The sequence below is a fragment of the Elephas maximus genome, chromosome 4 (genome assembly GCF_024166365.1).
Source record: "Elephas maximus indicus isolate mEleMax1 chromosome 4, mEleMax1 primary haplotype, whole genome shotgun sequence".
Lineage (NCBI taxonomy): Eukaryota > Metazoa > Chordata > Mammalia > Proboscidea > Elephantidae > Elephas > Elephas maximus.
The window spans coordinates 178,689,093-178,707,841 of NC_064822.1; the positions used below are offsets into that span (position 1 = coordinate 178,689,093).

General features: G+C 43.2%; 1 protein-coding gene across 6 annotated transcripts in view; it reads left to right on the forward strand.

The window, feature by feature from the left end:
- Window positions 1–7,985: 7,985 nt before the first annotated feature.
- The window catches only part of HMGXB4 (HMG-box containing 4), a 47,076-nt gene continuing 36,312 nt past the window's right edge, over window positions 7,986–18,749 (forward strand). For 2 of the 6 annotated variants that reach the window (XM_049884291.1, XM_049884292.1), the window contains exons 1-4: window positions 12,193–12,925; window positions 13,568–13,716; window positions 13,999–14,077; window positions 14,862–15,811. In XM_049884291.1, the coding sequence (XP_049740248.1) occupies window positions 12,895–12,925; window positions 13,568–13,716; window positions 13,999–14,077; window positions 14,862–15,811 (1,209 nt within the window). In that variant the 5' untranslated portion in view covers window positions 12,193–12,894. Of the gene's footprint in view, window positions 8,058–12,192; window positions 12,926–13,567; window positions 13,717–13,996; window positions 14,078–14,183; window positions 14,299–14,861; window positions 15,812–18,749 lie in introns of those variants that run through there. The other 4 variants (XM_049884290.1, XM_049884294.1, XM_049884289.1 and 1 more) reach the window with 4 other exon arrangements.

Here is an 18,749-nt window from a genome sequence, read left to right on the forward strand (position 1 = left end):
GGTAGCTATTAGAGGTCCTTGGCCTGGGAGCACTTGCCTAGTAGCAATCCCTCAAGAGCCTGGGAACAGATCAAGCACAAAAAGCTTATATAGGCGCTGGTTCCTCTGGGTTCACAGTCCCCTGGGGTTGCAGCTGGCAAGTTACTCCAGGCCCCACGTTGAGCACCATTAATGCCATATAGAAAACTTAGACTCCAGTTCAGAGTAAAATGGGTTTATTAAGGGTTTAAAGAGTAATTCTAATTGGGAACTTCATGGCCCATTAAAATGAAATCATGGAGTTTGAGGCACAATTAATTACACAAACATTTCATAGGGGTAAACAGAGAACCAGGCTTACAGTATTTTGATTGGTTAGTCTTTGGATGAGGTCACAAGAAGGATGGATTAGGAGGTAGGGAATGAACTTCTATTGGATAATTGGGTACAGAGGCTTACAGTGATTGATTCCAGGAACTAATTACAGAGGTTCTTAATCATAGTTATGCATTCTTCAGGAGGAGTTATAAAAACATCACTGGCTGATGGTAAACAGCTCTAACCAGATGTCTCAGGGTTTTTGATAACTATTTGGTACCTGTTGTAGTCGGCAGTTCTATTCTGTCCTATAGGGTCGCTATGAGTCGGAATCGACTCAACGGCACTGGGTTGGGTTTGGGTAGTCATTTAGTGCTGCTATAACAGAAATACCACAAGTGGATGGCTTTAACAAAGAGAAATTTATTCTTTCACAATCTAGTAGGCTAGAAGTCCAAATTCAGGGTGTCAGCTCCAGGTGAAGGCTTCCTCTGTTGGCTCTGGAGTAAGGTCCTTGTCATTAATCTTCCCCTGGACTAGAAGCTTCTCCACACAGGAACCCCAGGTCCAAAGGACACTCTCTGCTCCCAGCACTGCTTTCTTGGTGGTATGAGGTCTCCCACTCTCTGTTGACTTCCCTTTCCTTTTATCTCTTGTAAGAGAAAAGGTGGTGCAGGCCACACCCCAGTGAAACTCCCTTTACATTGGATCAGAGATGTGACTTTAATAAGGGTATTACAATCCCACCCGTATCCTCTTTAACATAAAATTACAATCACAAAATGGAAGAGAACCACACAATACTGGGAATCATGGCCTAACCAAGTTGACACATATTTTGGGGGGACACAAGTCAAACCATGACGGTACCAGTATCTCCTGTCCCAGAAACAGTTTGTTAAAACAAAACCCTTTTAAGTTGCCTGGGAAACTAGATAAAGCTAGCTCTAAGACCCTTTGTCATAAAGGAGCGCTGGTGGTGCAATGGATAAGAGCTGAGCTGCTAACCAAAAGGTCAGTAGTTGGAATTCACCAGCCACTCCTTGGAAACCCTATGGGTCAGTTATACTCTGTCCTATAAGGTCGCTATGAGTAGAATCAACTCAACAGCAATGGGTTTGGTTTTTTGGTTTGGTCATAAAGACACATTTCTTACACCCACTTTACACAAAAAGACACCTGTGTCCAGATTCTCTTCCTTAAAATGTATTTCTCTTACATCCTGGCTTGACCGCAGAGTGAAATACCCTTAGTTTCCATGGCTACTAGCAATTAAGAAGCAAACTGCAGGCACCTGTGAAAAGTTTGGGTTGACTCTGCTGAGAGTAGCTAGGCAAATAAAGATTGCCAGGCAGGTATGTAAAAAGGCCAGTTTAATTCAATCATTTAGTCATGGTTAAAAGACTCCGTGAACTTCTCCTTTGCAAGTATCACACAGAATAGTTCCACTGCCGTAATAACTTCCTGTGCTTCACCTATTTATCCCTCCCCCTGAACTCCTGGCAACCACTGATCTTTTCACCATCTCTATAGTTTTACTTTTTCCAGAATGTCATATAGTTGGAATCATGCAGTATATAGCTGTTTTATACTGGCTTCTTCACTCAGCACAGTGGTTAAAAGTGAGGCCACTAACCAAAAAGGCCAGCAGTTTGAATCTACCAGCCACTCCTTGGAAACTCTATGGGGCAGTTCTACTCTGTCCTATAAGGTCACTATAAGTCAGAATCAACGTGACAGCAACATGTCTTTTTGTTTGTTTTGTTTTTTAATATGCATTTAAAGTTCCTCTATGTCCTTTCATAGCTTGACAGCTCATTTCTTTTTATTGCTGAATAATAACTCCATTGTATGGATATACCACGGTTGGTTTATCCATTCACCTATCGAAAGACATCATCATTGTTTCCAATTTTGGCAATTATGAAAAAAGCTGATACGAACATTTGTGCGCAGGTTTTTGTGTGGACATCTGATTTCAGCTCGTTTGGGTAAATTCTAGGAGCACAACTGCTGGATCATATGACAAGCCTTTGTCTGGCTTTGTAAGAAACTACTAGACTGTCTTCCAGACTGACTGTACCATTTTACATTCCCACCAGCAATGAACGAAGAGTCCCTGTTGCTCCACATTCTCACTAGCTTTTGGCGTTATGAGATTTTTTTTTTTTTTAAAGTGGATGCCAGATATTGTGAATTTTACCTTGTTGGGCACTGGATATTTTTGTATTCCAATGGAATGCGGGATCAGGATTGGAGGAAGACTCATGAGCAACCTGCATTATGCAGATGATACAACCTTGCCTGATGAAAGTAAAGAGGACTTGAAGCACTTAACTGATGAAGATCACCTCATAACTGGACCAATAAGCAACATCATGATATTGAAGTTGTCAAGGATTTCCTTTTACTTGGATCCACAATCAACTCCAATGGAAGCTGCAGTCAAGAAATCAAATGACACATTGCACTGGGCAAAACTGCTGCAAAAGACCTCTTTAAAGTGTTAAAAAAGCAAAGATGTCACTTTAAGGACTAAGGTGCACCTGACCACGGTATTTTCAATTGCTTCATATGCACACGAAAGCTGGACAATAAATAAGGAAAACCAAATAACTGAAACCTTTGAATTATGGTGTAGGCAAAGAATATTGAATACACCATGGACTGCCAGAAGAACAAACATATCTGTCTCGGAAGAAGTCCAGCCAGAACACTGCTTAGAAGCAAGGATGGCGAGGCTTCGTCTCACATACTTTGGACACCAGCCTCTGGAGGACATCATAAAAAAAGGTAGAAGGTCAGTGAAAAAGAGGGAGACCCTCAGTGAGATGGATTGATACAGTGGCTGCAACAACGGGCTCAAACATAGTAACGATAGTGAGGATGGCACAGGACTGGGCAGTGTTTCGATCTGTTGTACATAGGGTCACTATGAGTCCAAACCAAATCCATGGCATCTAACAACAACAACAGATAGTCTTGAGCTTTGTTCTGCTACACAGTTACTTGGAAACAGTTTGATTCTTTTCAAGGCTTGCTTTTAAGCTTTGTTACACAGTATCAGAACAGAATTTATTCTAGAGCTAATTTCTCCACAGTACCTTGTGCTTTAAGGAGCCCCAGTGGCACAATGGTTAAGCACTCAGCTGCTAACCTGAAAGATTGGCAGTTTGAACCCACCCAGTGGCTCTGGGAAAGAAAGCCCTGGCAATCTGCCCCTATAAAAATTACAGCCAAGAAAACCCTGTGGGGCAGTTCTACTGTCCCATGGGGTTGCTATGAATCTGAATCGGCTCGATTGGTGCCCAGCAACAACCACCATCTAGTGCTCTATCGGATAACCCAGATTTTCCCAAACTGGCTAGTGGGAACTCAAACTGTTCCTAGCCCTGAATGAGCTACAGAGATTGTTCTCTCTAATCCTTTTAGGGGTTCTTTCCCAGGCCTTGGGTAGTTTCTTCACACACATGTGCTGATCAGTAGCTTTTTCAGACTGGCTTCTTTCACTTAGCAGAGTTTCTGCAGAGCTTCAGAACTTTCTGTGTGGGCAGCTCTCGCCTCTTGGGTATTCTACCCTTTGAATTCAAGCCAGCTTTACCTCCAGAGACTCCCATCTCTGTCACCTCAACTCAGGGAGACCTCAGAGCTCCACCTGGGTTACCCTTCACTCACCTGTAGTCTGGAAACTCTCTTCAGACAGTAAACTGAGCCAATTGTAGGGTTCTCCTTGCTTGTTTCCTCCTTCTCAGAGATCACTGTCCCATGCTGCCTGATGTCCCTGGTCTACAAACCACTGTTTCATATATTTTGTCTTTTTTTTTTTTTTTTTTTTTTATTGTTTCAGGCGGCAGAAGAAATCTGATCCCTAGTACTCTACTTGTTGTTAGTTGCTGTCATGGACTGAATTGTGTTCCCCAAAAATCTGTCAACTTGGCTAGGCCATGATTCCCAGTACTATGATTGTCCACCATCTTGTCACCTGATGTGATTTTCCTAAGTGTTATAAATCCTACCTCTATGACGTTAATGAGGCAGAATTAGAGGCAGTTATGTTCATGAGGCAGGACTCAATCTACAAGATTAGGTTGTGTCTTAAGTCAATCTCTTTTGAGATATAAAAGAGAGAAGCAAGCAGAGAGACGAGGGGACTTTATACTACCAAGAAACAAGAGCCAGGAGAGTAATGCATCCTTTGGTGTTGGCGAAGAATATTGAATATACCATGGGCTACCAAAAGAACAAACAAATCTGTCTTGGATGAAGTACGACCAGAATGCTCCTTAGAAGCAAGAATGGCAAGACTTTGTCTCACATACTTTGGACATGTTGACAGGAGGGATCAGTACCTGGAGAAGGACATCATGCTTGGTACAGGGTCAGCAAAGAAGAGGAAGACCCTCAATGAGATGGATTACGTGCTGGCAGCAACTATGGGCTCAACCATAATGACAATTGTGAGGATGGCACAGGACTGGGCAGTGTTTTATTCTATTGTACATAGGGTTACTATGAGTTGGAACCAACACGACAGCACCTAACAACAACAGAGGCACCCAGAGATTCTGAGGGAGAAAGACCTGGCAATCTACTTGCATAAAGATTAGACCAAAAAACCAAACCCAATGTCATCAAGTTGATTCTGACTCATAGTGATTCTATAGGACAGGGTAGTACTGCTTCGTAGGGTTTTTAAGGCTGTAATCTTCACAGAAGCAGACTGCCACATCTTTGTCCCACAGAATGGCTGGTGGGTTTGAACTGCTGACCTTTTGGTTAGCAACCGAGTGCTTAACCACCATGACACCAGGGCTCTTCCGCAAAGATTTCAGCCTTGGAAACCTTATGGGGCAGTTCTATTCTGTCCTATGGGGTGGCCGTGTGTCAGAATAGACTCAATGGCAATGGGTTTGATGTTTTGGTTTTATGCATTCAAGGAGCCCTCATGGTGCAATGGTTAAACACTCATCTGCTAACCAAAAGGTTGGCAATTCAAACTCACCCAGCAGCAACACAAGAGAAAGACCTGGTGATCTGTTCCCTTAAAAATTAAAGCCTAGGAAACCCTATACCATTCTACTCTGTCACATGGGGTCGCTATGAGTAGGGATTGACACCTAACAACAACAAAACAGGCTACAAAGGCACAGACTGGAGGGACCGGCAGGCAGGTCTGGAGGAGAACACAGGGGCCTGGCCCAAGCCCTTCTGGGCTAAGTACAAGATCTCTGTGTGGCCCAGCCTCCCCCCGTCACTCCCAGGAACTCATAGCACAGGCCCAGAAACACCACTGCTTGCCACTCCAAGCACATGGCGAAGCACTGACCCCCCTTGCCTCCTTTCACCCAATTTCTCCCACTGGGAATGCCCTCCCATGCTACCCCAACCCCAGAGGCAAGGGGCAACTGGAGGGTTCCCTCTTCCCTGAAGCATTATGGATTAATGAATTCCTCTCTGGTTCCAATAGACAGAGGATCAATAGGGCCAGTTTCCACCGCCCATCTGTCAATTTGTTGTACTGTGGTGGCTTGTTGTTTCTGCGATGCTGAGAGCTATGCCACTGGTATTTCAAATACCGGCAGGGTCACCCACGATGGACGGGTTTCAGTGGTTCTTCCAGAGTAAGATGAGGAAGAAAGACCTGGTGATCTACTTAGAAAATTAGCCAGTGAAAACCCTATGGATCACAACAGAATATTGTCCAATATAGTGCTGGAAGGTGAGTCTTCCAGGTTGGAAGGCACTCAAAACATGACTGAGGCATAGCTTCATCTCAAAGTAGAGTCTACCTTAATGATAAGAATGGAGTAAAGCCTTCCAGACTTTATTTTGCTGGGGGGTGAGCATGTGACCTACCTTACCCCATCAGTATATTCTATGCCTTTACTCACGGTGATTGGTTTCTGTTTAGACAGATGACCCAATTCAGGCAGTAAGAGTCAATCCCAGGACGTCTGCCAAAACAAATAGGAAAGAGAAACCCCCTGTCCAGTGACACTGCTAGCTGTAAAGATGATGGAGCCTGGAGCTGTTGGAGTCACCACCTGGAGTCTGAGAATGAAGCCAACTCAGAGGAAAGCACTACAGAGAGATGTTAAGAGGGCAGCTTGAGTCATTCCCTGAATCCAGCCAAGCCTGAAGGTGGTACACATTTCAGTAATGTGAGCCAATACATCTGCCTTTCATAGCAAACTCTTTTGAGTTGGGCTTCTGTCACTTACAATCGAAAACATCCTGACCAATACAGCCAGAGTGAAGAACAACAGGGAAATATATTCTTATGGCTCTTAAATACCTCAAAGAGAGGCCTAGCTTCAGGCAAGATATCCCCAAAATGCAAAGCTCATACCTTTTGGTGAAATTGACTGCCTGCCTTTTAGGTGAGCAGGATGGGGCTGAGGAAGAGGCCAAGATGCTAGTTTTATTTATTAGTTGCAATTACATTTCGAGTGTAAATTCAACAACTTTGTCTCTGATGTCTTAACTTTTCAGCATTTCACAGTTGTAGGGGCAGTGATTAACGAGAATCTGACCTTCTACCCAGTGCTGACAGGGCGAAAGCATGATATGGCAGAAAAAGCACTAAACCAAGAGTCTGATAATCCGGCTTCTAGTCCTCATCTGATCACTAATTAGCAGTGTGGTCTGAGAAAAATCACCTTGTTTCCCTCCGTCTCAGTTTCTAAGTCTGTAAAGTGAGCTGCATAACTACAACATCTGCAAGCACCCACCCCATTCTAGAATGGAAAGCCCACTAGGGCAGGGGTTGTTTGCTGGCACTGAAAACCCAGAAAAAACAAACATGTGCACAAACGCATAAATTTGCACAGATTTTTATGGAACGCATGACTCCAGAAGTCAATCTCTAACTTCTCTGCTCTACAGTAACTCAGACACTAGCATCTGCTGGCTCCCGTCTAGCTGGGCTCCTCTGGTGACACGGGGCTCCTTTCCTTACACTATTAAACTGCTCTTAAAAAAAAAAAAAAAAAACTTCAAATGGAACCAAAGACTGCACACTCTAATTTCTACTCATTGGCCCAAATTCTCTGAAGCAAATTCGAAAGCTCTGATTCTTTCCTGAACGTTACATCTCTTAGTTTTTCTGAAGACTATTTCCAGCTTTTAGGTGCAAATAGGGAGACATGCATGCGATTCACTAGGAAAGTTATTTTACAGTACATTTTTATAAAGATGTGTTCTTCCCCTTCACTCCAGATATACCAAACACCCAAATGTAGATGGCAAATTCCAAATAAGCGTCACTGCTATTAATCTGCAGGGTTCTAGATTTTTCAAAGAGGGGAAACACTGTATAAAAATATTTTGAACGAAACAGCATATTCTTCTGGGAAGGGCACTGCTTTTAGAATCAGAAGACTTGGGATAGAATTTTGCCCCCTACTCCAACCACCTGTTTGTCCTTGGGCAAGTCACTTAACATCTCTGAGCCTGTTTCTCGTCTGCCAAGTGCGATAAAAGCCCACTTCACAGAGATGTAGTGAGGATAAATGACATGATGTTCGTAAAGTCTCTAGACCAAGCCTACCACCGAGCAGATTCTCAATTAACACTAGCCGCGAGTTCAGAGTTTCATTCGATGAGCTCGGCGCTCTTTCTCAATCGGGATTCCCCCTCCCGAGCCCGAGTCTGCGCTCTGGGATCGATTGAGGCTTCCTAGCCGCTCGCGCTCTTCTCTCCTTCTCCAAGATGGCGGCGGTCGGCGGCGCTGAAGCGGGATCCGGGCGATCCGAGTGAAGGTAGCGGCGAGCGGAGCCCCCAAGAGGCCGGGCCGGGCCCCCACCCAGAGGCGGCAGCGGCCCCGCCCCGCCACCAGCCGCCGTCCCGGGACCGCGAAACCGCCCCGGGGGCGCCCCAGGCCCGTCGCGGCCTAGCCCAGGGGCCGCGCCGGGGACTAGAGTAGCGGCCGCAGCCCGCCCCCGGGAATGGGCTGAAGCGGGCCGAAGGAAGAAGGCGGGCGGGAGCTGTTCAAACGGGGAAGGCGGGAAAGCTGCGGGGCCGGGAGGGGGCGTGCGGCCGCCCTGGGGACCTACGGGCCGGGGCCGCCCCTCCCCCTGCCCGAGCCGTCCCCCTGCCCGAGCCGTCCCCGCCCTCGGGGGCACCGTGCGGCCGCCGGGGACGCGGGAACCCGAGTGGGGACCGCGGCTGGGCTCGGGGCCCGGGATGCGGGGTCCTGGGGCTGCTGGGGGCAAAGGGGCCCGAGTCCGGCGCGACGGGAGGGCTGGGTCAGCGGCTGGCAGAAGAGGATGCCAGGACCTTTCTTCTCTTTGCAGAGCTTTGTTGAACTAGCTGTTGCTGCAAAGCTGCGGGGAGGATCCCATTGATTTGCGTGGGGACCACAGAAGTGGTGGTCCTGGGGGGCTCTCTGTATAAATAACCTGGTATCGTCTGTATTTTTTACGGGTGACCCAGTTCTAACGTGCGTTTCTAGTGGTGTCTCCTCACACAGGCCCATTTTCCCTTACAGCTATTAAGGTGTAGATTGTCTTTTTATCATGCAAAAGAAGAGAAGCGTCTGGGCTTCCTCCTTTCTAATGCCCAAGCTGGTGGCTGATTATATTCCCTCAGCAGAATCAAAAACAAAAAACCGAAGCCAAAATAAAGCCTGTTGATTGGACAAGGCTTGTCAAAATTCGTATTGCTGGTTTTGTAGAAATGTGTGTTGTCAACCAGTCTGCAGTGGTCATGGTTCCGCTTAATTACACTGCAACAAGAAGATTCAGTCCCCATCCCAGGCGGTCGGGATCTCCGCAGCTTCCAGAGCTGGCAGGGGCTGTGAGTGCTGCATAGGTAGGACCTTGGAGAAAAGAGAGTGGCGAGAATTGAGTCGTGGCCGAAATTGGAGGAAACTTCGACAAAAATGAGAAGACCTCACCTGCTCATATCCTAGAAGTAACACACGCACGCACGCACGCACACACGCCCCCCAAAAAAGAAAAATTCAGAAACTGGCAACAGCTGGATGTGGCAATTTGAGTTCCTGCAAGAGGTGTTGGGCAAAGAGGAGAAACCCCGGACACGGTTCTCATCCTGGACAAGACCTGGCTTTCAGGATTTCACTTACTTCCTGCTTTATGGGACTGCCTGTGTTCCTTCTTTTTCAATATTTGTTTGCATTCTGGATGAAGAAGCTTGTTAGTGATTGCGGGGCTCGGATCACCTCAAAAAATCACCTTCTGAAACTTCTCTTTTCAGTGTTTATAATATGAATTTTCAAAGTAACCAAGTACTATAGCTGATGATTTTAAGTTTTCCCTAATGACGTCGGTAATCCCAAAAGCCTATTCCTGACCATAATTTGTATATTTCTCTACAAGTGGAAGAACAACTCTGCCTCCCCTTTTTTGTATCCTGAAGAAAAATCCCAAAAAGCCATTTAACAATTTGCACATTTCATAAGTATACATTTTTTTATGATGGCGTATTTTTTACTGCCATGAACAGTGCTAAATAATGAAATTTTACTTATGTTGTCATTTCTTAGCACACTGAAATGAACATAATTGTAAAATTATCCCTGCCTCTTAAAGTTGACAGCATTGAATTCTCTCAACGCCAAGATTATGGAACTCAGAAAAATGGCTTTTAACAGATTTCACATTTGCCAACATTTAATTCAATTATGGCCTCTGTTTTCTAATGTGAAAATCAAACCTAAGATGTTTCATTTCCACTAACCTGAATAATCAGCTGCCTGCCCCTAACTCCAGTTTTACCATGGATAGTATTTGAGGCCTAGAAGGAGTATCAGGGGCTCATCTGATCTTACATAAATGTTTCCTTTACTCTGTCTGCTACACTGTTGCTTAAGACTTCTTTAACTAGTGCCCTCTTTCTTTTATGAGCCAGCAACCAGAACTAGACCCTATGCTACAGTAATATTCAGATTTTAAAGCATCTAGAAGTTAAGGGCCCATCAGTCTTCCCAAGCTGTGACTGATATAGTCCATTGTGTTTAATTTTAGTTTTTCAAGCTTTCAGCTACCCCAGTTATTTAGTGGACTGGACTTGTCTTCAGGCCACTCTCATATTTTTCTACAGGTTATTTAATCCTCTAACTTATAAGATGTTCTTCAGTGTTTCTCAAGAAAATCTGAACAGCAACAGGCCTAATTCTAAGACTTAATGGTAACAGCAGCCCGTGTTTTCTGTATTGGCCTGTGCCTCTGAGGAACAGCTCCTAATTTTCTGTTTTCCTCTCGCAATTGTTTTAATCTACTGGTTGTTTTTCAAAGCAGTTATGAGACGTCAAGCACCTTTTCATACTCCAAATCGCAGTTATTTGTTTTCTTATTTTGTCTACAGAGGTACTTATTTCTATTCTGAGTGTTAGATTGCTCAACTCTGTCCTTTGGTGTTACCAAAGGGAAGTCCTAATCCTAAGTCTCAGGACCTTACATTTAGAAGTGCATTTTCTTGTTGACAGATTGTTGGCCATGTGTATGATATTGGATATTTAAGATTTTTTCCCCATTATTTCTCAAGCATTCTTTGCCAAAACCTATTTGGCATGAAAAGCATTTAACTTGAGGTCTCAAGCTGTGGTATTTCTTGGCATTATCAGCCTATGAAAATCAATGTGATGTATATATATATATTTTTTTTCTCCCTAAAAATCTCAATATTTTGGTTCCAAAATCAAACCAAACCCACTGCCATCAAAGTCAATTCTGACTCATAGAACCCCATAGGACAAAGTAGAACTGCCCCTATAGGGTTTCCAAGATGTAAACCTTTATGGAAGTAGACTGCCATATCTTTTTCCCAGTGGAGCAACTGGTGGGTTCGAACCAACAACCTCTGGGTTAGCTGGCAAGCATTTTAACCACTGTGCTACCAGGGCTCCTTATTTTGGTGCCAGTGAAAGGATATACTATTTTCACATTAATGGATCTAATACCTGATGACATTCTCCCACCCCTCCACTCCCTTTGGGTAGAAAGGGGAAGATAGTTTCCACCTGAGAAAGTTTAATACGTAATGCTGGAACATGAAAAACTACACTACCTTGCCCCTCATATTTCCACATGAGGCCTGGCCTTATGTCGCCGTCCCCTTCATTTCCTACGAAAATGCCCCTTGAGCAAGTGCTTTTCTGGCTTATCTTTAAAATAATCCACTTCGTTTAGTTTGTTTACTTGACGCTAGCTGCTCTTATTTTAACCAAGTCCATTCTTCATTTCATTTCTTAGGGAAGTGGAGAACTGCTTTTTTATGTTTCTTTTCTTAATCTTTTTTTTTTTTTCTTAATCTTACTTGTAAATCATTCTTGGTAATACTTTTTTTTTTCCTCCTATTTTCAATTTAGGCCTATCCATGCATTGTATTTTATCTGACCTATACGAGTAAGTCTTTAGTTTTTTTTAATCTAACGCTTGTGAAACTTTCCCTTGTTAATCAAATTCATCCTTTCTTTCACAGAAGTTACACACTTCAGTATCATCCATACCTACCTGAAGGTATTAGTAATGCCCCGTTGAAGTAAATCCCATTATAGTAACAAAGGTAAAATAAAAAATAAATGACCAATCAAGTCAACTTCTAAACATTTTCCTAACTGGGTGAGAACATCTTCAATATATTTGTATGTATTTTTGAAATTTACTGCAAAGACTTTTCCTATAGGACTTGTGACATTACCTGTCCTTAAAGCATTTAAAGGACTTTGTCTAACTGTGCAGTTTATAGCACTGTCATCTTCAAAGTCAAAATTGGTATATAAACTTCAATGCCAAAAATGTTAACAAATTCAGTACTGTTTAGAACATTTAAATTGTAGTAACTCTTGTAATTAGTGAAAATCTTAACTCATAAAAAATTCATTATCAGTAGACAAATGATAATTCTCCCTTATTTTTACCTAGCCAGACTAACTTTAAGAAAGGCTTTGATAATGTTACAAGCTGTCATATAGCCAGCTAATGTAAGAAGTATACCTACTTTTACACTTACATGAATTTGAGCAAAGTCTTAGCCCAGTGAAATACATGCAAAAAAATATGGTCTAAAGATCTTTAATATAGCTATAATGTTATTATTTTTATTGTAATGTAATAGATTTTACAGTGTCAGCAGTCCAGTTGGTAGGATTTTGTCTTCTTCATCTGAGTGGTATAATCTGTCTTCCTCTGCAACCTGCTTTACCTGTCCCTTTTGTAACCATGACTAAACCTATTGCTCTCACTTGATGTCGGTTTTTACTCTGTCCCAGTGTTGTCGGTCCTGTTGGCATTTCAGAAGTTCTCATTGAAGTATTTTTTATATGTGAGGCATTTTATATACTTTCCCAAACCACACCTTTAATTCTTGAATCAAATCTAAGCCTAGTATACCTCCTGGAGTTTCAACCCCAGTAGATTTACAAGCAGACTGAGGAGGTGACAAGACACTGCTTTATTTCTTGCTGCCCTTCTAGTCGGCCCTTGGATCACTGCGCATTTCCACCTGGAAGGTTTCTTCTCCACAGTGAATTCACATTACAGGAGGGTTTTCCTTCTTTGTTTCTCAGACCTGGTCCTGTAGACGGGAAGGAGCCTGGACACAGTGACACATTCTCAAAGGGCCTGCAGGACCGCCATGGCTTATGATGACTCCATGAAGAAAGAAGGTATGACCCCTTAATCTGAGAAGCATTCCAAAGGGGGTATCCTCTTCAATCCTTGCAGCCCATGGACATAGTGACCAGGACTGGGCACCACAGCTTGGACTCCCCAGTGATGGTCCAGAGCACTAGTATGATATCCAGCCTCCACGACACCCCCAGGCTGGGCCCATGGAAACGAAACCCAGGACAGGGGTTCCAGCATGAGAGTCTGAAATCGAGCCTAGTTTATTGGGGCGATCCCCTGCAGCACTCTTGGTCCTTGCCAGCTCCCGTGTGCAGGAGTCTGGGCATAGGAATCACGTATTGGACTCCCACAGAGCAGCGCAGCACATGAATCCTTATTCTTTCCAGCCTTACCTCTGCAAGTCCGTGTCCACCTGCCAAATCACAACTAAGAAACCATGTCTGAGGATGCACATTTGGGCCTTTGCATAGTGTGGAAGCTTTGGTTCTTCAGGTTTGATTGTATTTGCAGCCATATCATCAAGAAATATTCTTGTCCCCTTGGATTTAGCCCTGTATTTCAGTGGACTTAATGAAACATAATTTTAATTTAGAAATGAGGTACTATTGCACGTGCGACGATTTGGTCATTACTTACTTGACTTTCCCATTTCCTTTCCCAAATGAACCCATGCTTCCCAGATTGCTTTGATGGTGATCACAGCTTTGAGGACATAGGACTGGCAGCTGGCCGAAGCCAACGAGAAAAGAAACGTTCTTACAAAGATTTTTTAAGGGAAGAGGAAGAAATCGCTGCTCAGGTCAGGAATTCTTCCAAGAAGAAGTTAAAGGTGAGGTTCTTAACGTTTGAATTAGGGAACCTAACTGTTTCTTGTATTTCCTAATATTTGAAAAAAAGAAATTTCTCTTAAAAACTTTTAAAAAGAAAAATAAAAGGTCACTCAATTTTTTTGTCTCATCAATTTTTTTGTTTGAATTCACATCTTATTTTTGTTATTTCTTGTGTTTTAATTTGTTTTCCAGAGTTAAAAGGCATCTAAGAACAAGAGTAGTTCCCAACTGCTTTTGTCTCATCTTATTCATGATGGACTGTTCTTCCCCTTTAATTCCAGGAGAGTGAACTCTACTTCCTGGGGACGGACACACATAAGAAGAAGAGGAAGCACTCCTCTGATGATTACTGCTTTGGAGGTAAGGATGGGAAAGGGCAACAGGTGGGACAAACACATCGCTGGTTCTTGGAATCGGGGTAGGGGAAGGGATCCAGATGTTGCTGACTCAGTGGCCTATTTAACAGGACAGTGGTTCTTGTTCTGAGTGCCGATAAACCAGTGTGGAGGAGGAGAGAGGTGGAGGGCTGGTATTTTGGAGGATTCAGCATAGAAGAACAGTCTTCATTTGTGATATACCAGGTACCAGGTTCCTTCCCCCCCCAATCATCCGCTTATCTTGTGCCCAATGTTACCTAGCATTCCTTTGCCATCTGTAGTCCTTGGGCCCTCTGGCCTGCACCTGTGGGTTACTTCTCCATTCAGTGTATATCCACTCACAAGACCAGTTTTTCTTAGCTATGGAATGCACATAGCTGAAGAGACTAACCCTCTTCCAGAATGAATTTGTCCCGAACACAGAAACAAATGATACTCTATCTGCAGCCTAATCTAAATTTTAAGTGCCCTTAATCCCACAGCTGATAGTCCATTCTTCCGGGTATGCTGTCTTTGGTAGCTTGTGAAGACTCAGTGAAGAGAAACAACTTTAGTGGTGAAAACTGTCTCCTGGATCAGAGGCAGAATCTACCAAGCCAAGAAGCACATGGGCATCATCTCCAAATACTGGAAATCAGTTTGAAGGACCTCCCCTGACATTCCTGTTAGCCTCTTTCTCTTGTTAGTTGGGTGTCTTGGGTGAGAGAGAAAACAGGTTGGAAGTTGCTGCCTATCATATTGCCATTACTTCTCTTGATTATTTACAGACATTGCGTCTTTGGAATCGTCACAGAAGAAAAAGAAAAAGTCCAGCCCACAATCTGCGGATACAGCCATGGACCTATTGAAGGCTATCACTTCCCCACTGGCACCAGGCTCCAAGCCCTCCAAAAAGACAGGGGAGAAATCCTCTAGTTCTTCAAGCCATTCAGAGAGTAAAAAAGAACACCACAAGAAGAAAGTAAGTGGAAGCAGTGGGGAACTATCCCTGGAGGATTGTGTCTCCCACAAATCAAAAAAAATGAAACCACTGTATGTGAACACAGAGACACTGACCCTTCGTGAGCCTGATGGCCTAAAGATGAAACTCATTCTCTCACCAAAGGAGAAAGGAAGCAGCTCAGTTGATGAGGAGTCTTTTCAGTACCCTTCTCCGCAAGCAACTGTGAAAAAATCCTCTAAGAAATCAGCTCGGGATGAGCAAGGTGCTTTATTCCTAGGACACGAGTTACAGAGCTTTCTGAAATCAGCCCGGAAGAAACACAAGTCATCCTCAGATCCACATTCATCTCCTGGCCCTGAAGGGTCTGATGCCCCCCAGTTCCCAGAACCCCACAATGCTAACCTTGATCTTTCAGAGATTGAACCTATTCTGGTAGAGTCAGACTCGTCCTCGGGTGGGGAACTGGAGGCTGGGGAGTTAGTGATAGATGATTCTTACCGGGAAATCAAGAAGAAGAAGAAGTCAAAGAAGAGCAAAAAGAAGAAGGACAAGGAAAAGCATAAAGAGAAGCGACACTCCAAGTCCAAGAGAAGTTCAGGACTTTCCACTGCAGCAGTGGGAGAGGTCACCATGACACCTGCCCCTCCTCCCAGCATCCCATACCCTGGAGCAGCTGCCCCTCCTCCACCACTTCCCAGCCTCCACACAGATGGGCATAGTGAGAAGAAAAAGAAAAGAGAAGACAAGGACAGAGAGAGAGAAAGGGGAGAAAAGGTAAAGAAAAAAATTTTTTTAATATAGTAAGTAGACTTGGAGTGGACAGCCAAGGTGAAACTTTGAGAATGTTTTGAGGGGGGGTGGGGCGGGGGTGTTGGATGTTGGAATCATGTAAACTATGAAATGTTACCAGTCGCCATGTCTATCTGGTACAAAAGTAGGAGCAATCTTAATTTTCCGTGGGTTTTCTTAATAGTTATTCACTTCCTTCACCAAGCAAAGGTTTAGGAATACCGTGACTTATTCTGACTGGTACTTAGGATTCATAGACGGGGCCAAGCCCAGTTTCTTTTCAGTCAGCAGCATTGTCTTCCTTGGGACTGTTGAGAGATGGGAGAGGTGTTCTTTGAGGTCTTTTTGAAAAATAGATTTTCAAAATTAGTAGAATTATGACCAGTTAAGTTAATGGAATAAACTAGTGACTTTCTACTGGTGTTGGGTACTTTCTGGTATTCTCTTTAGTGTCAAATATGGGTCCTTTCACTGTTTAGAGTGCTTACTAATTGCCAGGCTCCATGCTGTACTGGGTGCCAGGAGGTGCAGAGATGAGCAGGGCCTGGCCCTTGACCTTCAGAAGTTCACTGTCCATTGGGAAGATAGTAATGAGAAATCAATCACCTCAGTTTGTTTTTTTTTCTCACACTTGAGGAATTTTCCAGTAATTGTACCACATGGTGTGATGACTATGTCGTTAAAGATTTCCTCTTTAAAAAAAAGTTTTCCCCTGTTACTAAGGTGTAATATGTTATTTTTGTAGAAATTTGAAAGTTCCGAATAGTAGAAAGAAAAAAATTGATCATAGTTTTGCCACCTGAGGACAACCAGTCTTTGTAGTTCTGCAAAATGAAGTGTCAGATAGTATCTGAAAGAAAAGCTACTAAGAAAGAGAAAATCAAATATATTATGAATTCGGGGATATAAATCTCATTTTAGCGTACAGTTGAGCTGCAAGGTAGTTTCCCTATTGCAAAGGATATCTTTTAAGAAAGTTTGTATTTATGTATATTTGTATGTGTATATATTTATGTGCGCATAGATATACAACATATATATGTTGTTGTTGTTAGGTTTCATCCAGTCACTTCCTACTCACAGCAACCCTGTGTGCAACAGAACAAAGCACTGCCCGGTCCTGCACCATCCTCACGGTCATTGCTATGCTTAAGCCCATTGTTGCATCCACTGTGTCAGTCCCTCTCGTTGAGGGTCTTCCTCTCTTTCACTGACCCTGACTTTACCAAGCATGATATCCTCTTCAGGGACTGGTCCCTCCAGATATCATGTCCAAAGTATGTGAGATGAAGTCTCGCCATCCTTGCTATATATCTCAGAAAGAAACATATGTATACCTTCTGAAACAAAAATCAGTGTGAACACAAAAAAATAGATGTTCAGATACTGGGTCGTATTTATTTGTTTATATGAACATTCCTTCACCAAATAGTGTATATTTTGTGTGAGAGTCTATGTTCCCCTAGAAATTTTCATTCCAGTGAAACATGATAATGTCATGGACTAGTCTTACAGTGCTGAAGGTAGAAGGGTAAAAGCTTTTTTCAGCTGGGCCTTAAAGAGGACAAGGGGTTTCAGTAGAAAGGAATGCATGAAAGCAGAAAGACATTTAGGAAATGACATAGTGAAATAACTGAACCTAGTCAAGTTACTGGGTTTTTGGTAGTCAAGTTTCTAGGACTAGTCTAGTTTCTAACTGTCCGATAAGCATTTCTGCTTGGATGCCTTGGGTACCTCAAACCAGTGTGTCACTAATTGAGCTATCGTCCAGGCCCATAAACCTGCATCTTGTCCCCCATCTCCTGTATTTCTGGTCAATCCAAGCTCAAAACCTTATGCTTATCATTTTTCTCAACATTTTATTATGGACTTTTTCAAACAAAAAGAAGAATTGAAAGAATTGTGTGGTGAACACCATATACCCTCCACCGAGATTCTGTAATTAACATTTTGCTATATTTCCTTTATCTATCCATCGATCGTCTTTTTTTTTTTTTTTTTTTTTAATGTATTTCAAAGCAGGGCTTCGAATCAGTTTGAACTGGTTCAGTCATGGCTAACAAAGCAAAATTAGAACAGACCCGAATTTTTACAATTTGAGTGAAGCGGAACAGGAAAAATGACAGGTCAAAGTCCTGGAGCAGATGACTAGGAAGAGGCACAGTGAACCCTCTCAGGAAGCTGATGTGGGAGATTAGATTATTGCCAGGACTGTGGAGGGCAACACAAATCCAAAGTGGCTGATCAGCGGCCATCTTTATGTGGGGTACTGCTGTTTCCTACTCTACCAGTCAAGAGATTTGGTTGCTGTGCAACTTGCATACTGTCCTCATTTTTTAAGAGGAAGGTTAAGTTTCTAGCATGCCTTCAACCTCTCTTTGCTTTTAGGCTGGGGTACCCATTAGTCTCGTATATATGATTAAGCTATGAAGCACAGCCCTCACGTGTGTTACTGTTGGCCCTATTGACCTATCTAATCTTTGGCTGAAGGGTGAAATCTCAGGAGTGACTTCAGTACTGAGTTAAAAAGGTATCCGGGGGCCATACTCTTGGGGTTTCTCCAATCTCTGTTAGACCTCTGTTGTGATCCCGTCCAGAGCAGTTGGTGTTGGTACCCGGATACCATCTAGTTGTTCTGGGCTCAGCTGGCGGACGTTGTGGTAGTTGTGGTCCATTAAGTACATATTTAGATTTACCAACATACTTACTAGCTTTTTTTTTTTTTTTTGCTTACAGCGTAGCCCACTTCTTCCTTCTAGATTCAAGTTGTTTCTTGTTGAAGAAATTTTTTCATTAAGAATCTGTGAGTAATAAACTCACTTTATATTCTGAAAATGTACTTAATTCCCCTCACACAAGAATTATGAAATGGGAAAAGAAGTCTTGAGTTATTCCTGTGGGCACTTTGAAGTTGCTATCCCAG